Consider the following 8,276-nt stretch of genomic DNA (forward strand, 5'->3'; position numbering starts at 1 on the left):
GTGTTTTGCGCAACAAATCCGAACCCAAAACATCGAGAAAATCCGGATCCAAAACACAAAACACGAGACCTCAAAAGTCGCCCGTGCACATCCCTACAAAATAGCCGTGTTTGAGGAGAAGTAGGAGATTGAACAGGCAGAGGAAAGAAGTTAAGCGAAGTGAGGACATTTCTTAAAGAGTACATAGGGGCATATTCAATTGTTGGCGGTTTCCACTGCGGAAAAAGTATTACCGTTATTACTAGCTGGATTTCAGCTCGTAGCTCCCTGAGTCGCGAGCTTAAATCCAGCGTGAAAAGTACCGTAATAACGGTATTTATTCGCACTATTACCGCAATGATGGTAATAGTGCGCGGGGCGAGTTACTTTAGGCTGTAACGCCAATTGAATATGCCCCATAGAGTTTTATAGAGTGCAGAAACAAGCACAGTGACACATAAAATAATAGAAACCATTATGTCCCACTACAGGCATGAGTTAATAAAAATAGAATGCTTACTTATAAATTAAGTAAGCATTAGTTTAGTGCAAATGTGCATGTGCTATGCTTGTTGTACAATTAATAAATGACCTTCCGTGGTCAGTCAATTGTATTCTCATATATATATATATATATATATATATACACACACACACACTGCACATCCATATTTGAGTTAGACAAATGACAAGTGAGGCTTCTAGGACGAACGCACTTAAAGGGCGACAGGGTTTGTAACAAGCTGAGTAATTACCTGGTGTAGTTTATCATGGGGTGGGTTCCAGCCAATGGTTGCTCACCTGGGAGGGACCTTGATAGAATATAGCAGGCTGCACTTCCTGCTTGTGTTCACTTGCAGCACGAGATTCCTGTAGGAGACCCAGCAGCAAGAGAAACGGATAAGTACCACTTGTGGATTTATTCATTGTCTATTAAACTTTATTCCTATCTGCCCTCTTCTTTCACTTTATATTTCTCTCCTCTCTATTTATTGCTCTTCTCTCTCCTTGTTTCCACCCTCTTTTTTCTGTCTTTTTCCTTTCTCCCAAATCTTTCTTTTTTTCTCCTCTTATTCCTCTCCCTCTCTTTCCCGCTTTTCCAGCTCACCCCGCTGTCCTCCTCTGTTCTGCCAACATGCCCCGTCCCAGGAGAAATGCCCCACGCCCGGCGCGCCTCAGGTCCCCATCCCCCCCTCGCTCCCGCCGCCATCTTGCCCCCTCTTCCTCCTCTCTTCCACCATCCTCCTTCCCTCCAGCCATCACCTCTAGCGGTGCCCCGCTTCTGGCCCCCCGTGCAGGTCATCCTCCCGTTGCTACAGCCGCACGGCGCGGCCGCGCCACCCCCTCTCTTCTCCCGGCCGGTTCGCGCATGCGCAGAACGCGCGCCCCATCGCGCCCGGCCGGGTCCCGCCACACAGACTCCTCGGCATGGCTGGCTGCAGGGTCAGCCAGCGGCCCTGTCAGTGACAGCAGCGGTCAGCCCCAGCAGTGGCAGGCAGGCACCCCCCCTCCCCCAGCAGGCGGATATGCCCCCAGTCCTGTCAGGAGCAGGGGCCAGGCCCTAGACACCCTATGCCCCATCACCCCCCCTGAACCAGCTATGGGGGCTAGGTATCAGGAGCACAACCCTCCTGCCCCCCATCAATTGTCCTTCCCTCCCAGCCCATTTCTCCCCCATAGTAGTGGGGCATCTGCATGGGGGTCTAATCCAGGTAGGGATCAGCAGGGTCCGAACATGTCCCAGGCCCGTACCCCACCTCACGGGGACCACCGTCACCAACTAGGGGGGGGCACACTTCCCGCCAGACACACAAGAGATTTTGGAGACAACACCCAGGCGCCGGTGTGGCCCTATTTTCAACGCCAGCGTATGTCCCCTCCGGCGTCTCGCCTATACACGTCTCATTGGGCCTCTTCCCCGGGGTACGGGGCGGGGGGGCCTTATTACGGGGGTCAGGGGGGTAGGTCCGACAATTTCGTAGTCGATTATCACCATTCCAGCGGCGGTAACTTCGGTTCAGGGCCCCCTCCCCTCCTTGGGGATAGCCGCTTACAGCGGAGGCGGGAGTCATTTTCAGCGTTCCCCAGTACGGCCCGCGTGTCAGCCCCTAACCTCACTACCGAATATAGGGATAGTAACACGGCGCGGCGGCGCTTGGACTATTTACCCAGACATCAGATGACTGTCCCCCTTTCCGTTTCAGAGCCTACTGTTATGCATCCGGAGACGAGGGTCGGCAGTCGCGATCGTCCGTGTGCTGAGGCTCAGGATCAGACGACGGCAGAACGGAGGGAGGAAGAGATCCAGGACACGTCAGGAGGACAGGCCACAGCTGTGTCGCTAGGGCAGACGTCTGTCGGTGATGGGAATCCTGCTCCTGCTGGTGAGTCCAGTTCCGCTACTATACATAAGTCACACTTGTTGGATTCACCCGTCCTCTCCACAGATAGTGAGTCCTCTGGCTCGGGTGATAGACCCAGGAAACTAATTAAGTTGTTGGAGACTGAATTGCTAGGTAAGCGGAGTAAGCACGCATCCCAGTCAGGAGACACAGATCTACCAGCGGTCCGTAGCGAGTTGGGGCAGGTAGAATCCCTTGAGATCACTCACGGTATTAGGCCCAGTGTGCGGGATAGAATCAGAAGGGGCAAGTACGTGGATATGTACTCGTTAACCGGTGAGGATAAGAAGGCGCTGGCAGCAGCCTGCGAAAAATCGGGCATGGGGGAGGAGAAGTACAGATCCTTCTCTAGATGGGCGAATGCATTTTCCATTTTTGCCACAATATATCTAGAGTCCAGGCCCAGCGAGCAAGCGGAGGTGTAGAGATATATGCACCTGATTAGCGGGATGTTCATAAAGGACGGCCCGGTAATCTGGAGAGCATATGACGAGCTTTTCAGGAAGCGGATGAGCGGGCGAGAGAAGCTTCCGCTCGGATATAAGGACATTGACACATGGTTGGAGCTAATGAGGCCTAGCAATCAGACTGCAGAGGGTAGCGCAGGTAGACGGTTTCAAGGGCCGGGGAGGGCGCAAAACGCCCTCCCCCCGAAAGGAAGGTGTTATGATTTTAATGCAGGGGCCTGTCAAAGAGGTTCACTCTGCAGATTCAGGCACACTTGTACAGCCTGCGGCGGCCATCATCCAGCCACCGATTGTGCCAAGGCTCGGGGAAGTGGAGGAAGGGGAAGAGGCGCTGGTTCGACTCTGCCGAGTCAAGGGGCCATCGCCAATTGATCTGACCGAGCTGGACAAGTGGCTGTCGTGGTTTGATGATAGGGAGACCGCGGCCCTACTCCACGACGGCTTCCATTTTGGCTTCAAACTTCCGGTTCAGGGTAGCATTTCCACAGCAGCTCCGGTGAATCTAAAATCTGCGCTCGCTTTCCCGGAGGTGCTAGACGAGAAAATAGGCAAGGAGGTTGGTTTGGGGCGCATGATCGGCCCGTTCCGACTCCCTCCTATTCCCAACCTCATTTTGTCCCCGGTAGGCGTAGTTCCCAAGAAAACAGAGGGAAAGTTCAGACTGATCCAGCACCTGTCTTATCCCGCTGGTCAGTCGGTTAACGATGCAATTGACGTTAATCTCAGTTCAGTCAGTTACCAGTCATTTGAATCGGCTCTAGCCCTGGTGCAGGAATGCGGCAGGGGCTTATTGCTGGCCAAAGTGGATATCGAATCGGCCTTTAGATTGTTACCCCTTCACCCCGAGTCGTATCAATTCATGGGTTTTCGGCATCGTGGTGGATACTATATCGATCGCTGTCTTCCCATGGGTTGTTCGATTTCATGTGCACTATTCGAGAAATTCAGCAGTTTCTTGCACTGGTGCATTCAGGCGGGGACGGGTGTCGGTGGATTGCGCACTATTTGGATGACTTCTTGGTGATCGGGCCTCCTGACTCCACGAGTTGTCGTGATACCCTTTTTTCCACGGAGGCGTTGTTTAGGGTGTTAGGCGTTCCCATCGCAGCAGACAAGACAGAGGGCCCTACTACGTGCCTATCATTCCTCGGGATCGAGATCGACACGAAGGCAGGGTTCTGTAGGCTCCCAGAGGATAAGGTTACTAAGATGTACGAGGCCATTGCGGAAGTGTTAGAGGCAAACGCTAGTCCCCTGAGGCAGATACAGTCCTTGTTGGGGCGGTTCAACTTTGCTTGCCGGGTGATCCCCATGGGGAGGGTTTTCTGTAGGAAGCTGCAAAGAGCCACAGCAGGTAGGAGTAGGCCACACGCAATCATAAGTCTATCCAAAGTGGTTAGGGAGGATCTGCAGATATGGCTCATTTTCCTTAGGGGTTTCAATGGCAAGCGTATCTGGCCGTCACCTCCGGTAACAAACTCTGAAATCAATTTGTTCACGGACGCTGCAGGGGCTTCCGGTTTTGGGGCTTATCTCGACGGACACTGGTGTGCGGAGGAATGGCCCGAGGAGTGGCATAGGGACGGTATCACTAAGAACTTGTTGGTTCTCGAACTGTTCCCGATTGTGGTAGCAATCGAACTGTGGGCTCCCGCTTTGCGGGGTAAGCACATAGTCTTTTGGTGTGACAATATGGGGGTGGTCCAGTCCATCAATAAGCAGAGCGCTTCGGCCCAACATGCAATTTCGCTGCTGCGTCACCTAGTTCTGCGCTGTCTACAGTATGACATCTCGTTCAGGGCTGAACATGTCCCGGGGGTGCAGAATTGCCTAGCTGACGCGTTATCTCGTTTCCATTGGAGCAGGTTTCGCAACCTGGCTCCTCAGGCGGACGATGTTGGTACCCCGTGTCCTCCTTGTGTTTGGCAGATCATCAAGCCGGCATAAGAGGGCTCGCGGAACAAGCAATAGCTCCCTCCACCCTGAAAACATATCAGTCGGCGTGGAGACGGTGGTTGCTTTTCAGCAGACAAAAGGACCAATCAGAGGCAGGTCAGCAAGATGCCATGCTAGCCTTTATGTGGGATAGGTACTCGGAGGGAGATTCAAGGACTACTATGGCATCCACCCTGGCCGGGATATCATTTATGGCTAAGCTGCACGGTTACCCTGACGTCACAAAAGGATTTTTGATTAATAAGGCTCTGAGGGGATGGGGGAGAGTCCGTCCCTCTCATGCCGATACCCGTTTACCGATTACCTCTAACATTTTGGAAGATCTGATAGGGAATGTGGGGTCGGTTACCTTAGATAGTTACGAGAAACTTTTATTTAGTTTGGCCTTTTCCATGGCTTATTTTGGAGCCTTTCGCATCTCAGAGTTGGTAGCCAGGTCCAGGGGACATCAGGAGTCAGGTTTGAGAGTTGAGCATGTCAGTCTGGGCGAAGGGATCTTAGCCTGCAAAATAGTTAAATCAAAGACTGACCAAAGTGGCAGGGGATCATGGGTCCAGTTAACCTCTCAGCAGCCATGTCTTATTTGCCCGGTCAGGTTAGCATCATTGTTTATGAGTAAAAGACCTCATGCTAATTTGTTTCTGTGTCACGCTAATGGTATACCGTTGACAAAATATCAATTCGCGACCATTTTAAAACGTACCTTGCAGTCTATTAATCTAAACAGTACATTATACGGGACACACTCATTTAGGATCGGTGCAGCTACATCCGCTGCCTTGGCAGGTTCTTCTAGCGAAGCTATAAAAGCACTGGGGCGATGGAAATCTGCGGCTTTTAAGTCATATGTTAGAATTGACAAGGTTGTTGACTGATGTTGTAATGTTTAATCAATTTTGGTTTTTTACAGTTTTTTCTTTTCTACCTCTACTTCTCTCCTGAGTCTTCAACCGTCCCATCCCATTTCCCCTACCCATCCCATCTTCTCCCTCCATTTGGTGGGCTACCCTGGGCTTTTCCGCTCGCCGCTTTAAAGTGGGGGCGCGAAGGGATTTTCACCCGGGTTTCCCTGGGCGTAAGTCCTGATTAGTGGTGTGCTGCCGGGGTTTTTCCGGGTGTTGTTTACCTTCGCCTGGGTGGTCTGCCCCCCATATGTGTGTCCTCCCCTCCCCCCCCCCTTGTGATCGAATTTTCCGCGTACTATTCTTATCATACCTTCCTATACCAAACCTGGCTGTCTTCCCAACTCCAAGGTATGGTTGTTAACACGGTTTTTCTGATTTCAGGTGATGGTGTTCCAGCTAAGGTGGTGTGGATCATCGGTCATTCATTTATATTTTGGGCCGCTGGCCACCCTGGGTCTAAGGTTATTCCGAATCATGGCGGTACGGTTATAAGATGGTGGGGGAAAAGAGGTTTAGGCTGGCCGGATATTATTCCGTGGTTGACAAGGCTCATTAGACAGCAAGGCCCACCAGACGTACTGGTAGTACATGCAGGAGGTAATGATTTGGGAAAAGGAAAGTCCTTAGATCTCATCATAGTAATTCGGGAGGACCTGCGACGAATACACGAGGCGTGGCCTGATATCATTATTGGTTGGTCGGCTTTAATTCCCCGATTAGCATGGAGAACGCCCATTCCCTTAAAGAAAATGACGGTTATGGTTAGGAAGTTAAATAGCGCCATCCGGAAGGTAGTTCGGTCCTTGGGAGGTATAGTCATCGACCATCCGGGGTTGGGGGTGGAGTCACCACACCTTTTTAGACGGGACGGCGTTCACCTTAACGAAGAGGGTATGAAGCTCTTCATAGATAGGATCTGCGGGGGAGTGGCGGCGTGTTTTGGTTAGTTGGTGGCGGGCTGCGGCGTCTGTAGGGCGCAGCGGGGTAGGAAGGCACTGCGTTCAGCGGCTGATTAATGGGCGCACGGGTAGTTGGTCGTAGGTCACTGCCCCCTTTGAAGCATCAGTAACTCCTTTTGGTCCTTCGGTGAGGAGGGTCCCTGTTCGGCTCGGTGAGGGAGGGCAGTGTGAGTTGTAAGGGGCAGTCACTCTGACGTCAACTCAGCGCTAAGTATGTAGGGATTTGTTCCCCGTGATTTGAGGACTCACGGCGGTTTGCGCCAGTCCACTAAGTGATCTTGTGCTATCAGCTCGTGAGCTGTTACGCAGTGCTCTTTCTCCGCCACCATAGGTTTTTAGTTAATATAGAATCCTTACAATAAAATTCCTGCCATTTTTTAATAACTTATCCAGGTCTACGCGTCTTTATTTGCATGCAATGTTTAAAGTTTAAGGTTGATGTGAAGTTTGTGGGAACATACACAGTGAGCCCTTTATGACAAGTGAGGCTTCTAGGACGAACGCACTTAAAGGGCGACAGGGTTTGTAACAAGCTGAGTAATTACCTGGTGTAGTTTATCATGGGGTGGGTTCCAGCCAATGGTTGCTCACCTGGGAGGGACCTTGATAGAATATAGCAGGCTGCACTTCCTGCTTGTGTTCACTTGCAGCACGAGATCCCACCCTCCCATCCCTCAATTTTAGTGGGGTATTTTAAAGTGGGGTAGGAAGGCACTGCGTTCAGCGGCTGATTAATGGGCGCACGGGTAGTTGGTCGTAGGTCACTGCCCCCTTTGAAGCATCAGTAACTCCTTTTGGTCCTTCGGTGAGGAGGGTCCCTGTTCGGCTCGGTGAGGGAGGGCAGTGTGAGTTGTAAGGGGCAGTCACTCTGACGTCAACTCAGCGCTAAGTATGTAGGGATTTGTTCCCCGTGATTTGAGGACTCACGGCGGTTTGCGCCAGTCCACTAAGTGATCTTGTGCTATCAGCTCGTGAGCTGTTACGCAGTGCTCTTTCTCCGCCACCATAGGTTTTTAGTTAATATAGAATCCTTACAATAAAATTCCTGCCATTTTTTAATAACTTATCCAGGTCTACGCATCTTTATTTGCATGCAATGTTTAAAGTTTAAGGTTGATGTGAAGTTTGTGGGAACATACACAGTGAGCCCTTTATAAAAGGTCCTGAATAAAAGGTCCTGCCTTGGAGAGAGAAAAAAATACTGTGTAGTGTGAGGGAGACAGTGGTTCAGCACGGAAGCAGGATGACAGAGAGAGGGCTTGTGATAAGAGAAAATATATAGAAGAAGACAGCTAACGAACTGAGGTGACACAGCAGCAGTGAACAAAGGTGGTGAGACACAGTGGGAAAGAAACCTGAGATAGACATTACAAAGTATGAGAGAGATAGCATTATAAAGAGAAGTTGATAAATAGATAGGAAGAGATAACAGATCGAGACAGTGAATAAGTCGACAGTGAGATTTATTTACCTCCTTGAAATTGACAGTTAGTCTGATGGGAAAACACAGCAAATAGTTTCATATAGTTATCAGAATATCTGTATTATTTATTCCTCCCAGTTTATATGAAGAAATGTACTGAAGATTTTGCTGAAAGTTATGATTAA

General features: G+C 50.6%; 1 protein-coding gene across 2 annotated transcripts; it reads left to right on the plus strand.

The window, feature by feature from the left end:
- Nucleotides 1-687: 687 nt before the first annotated feature.
- On the plus strand, nt 688-7,734 carry LOC142141561 (uncharacterized). Of its 2 annotated transcripts, none has more exons than XM_075200162.1 (2): nt 688-2,363; nt 4,778-7,734. In XM_075200162.1, exons 1-2 carry the CDS (start codon nt 1,115-1,117, stop codon nt 5,677-5,679), a joined length of 2,151 nt encoding a protein of 716 aa, XP_075056263.1. In that variant the 5' UTR covers nt 688-1,114; the 3' UTR covers nt 5,680-7,734. The 2 variants fall into 2 exon arrangements, with proteins under 2 accessions (XP_075056263.1, XP_075056264.1); XM_075200163.1 differs by having other exon boundaries at nt 6,091-7,734.
- The last annotated feature ends 542 nt before the right edge of the window (nt 7,735-8,276 follow it).

Source organism: Mixophyes fleayi, chromosome 2, assembly GCF_038048845.1.
Source record: "Mixophyes fleayi isolate aMixFle1 chromosome 2, aMixFle1.hap1, whole genome shotgun sequence".
NCBI lineage: Eukaryota > Metazoa > Chordata > Amphibia > Anura > Limnodynastidae > Mixophyes > Mixophyes fleayi.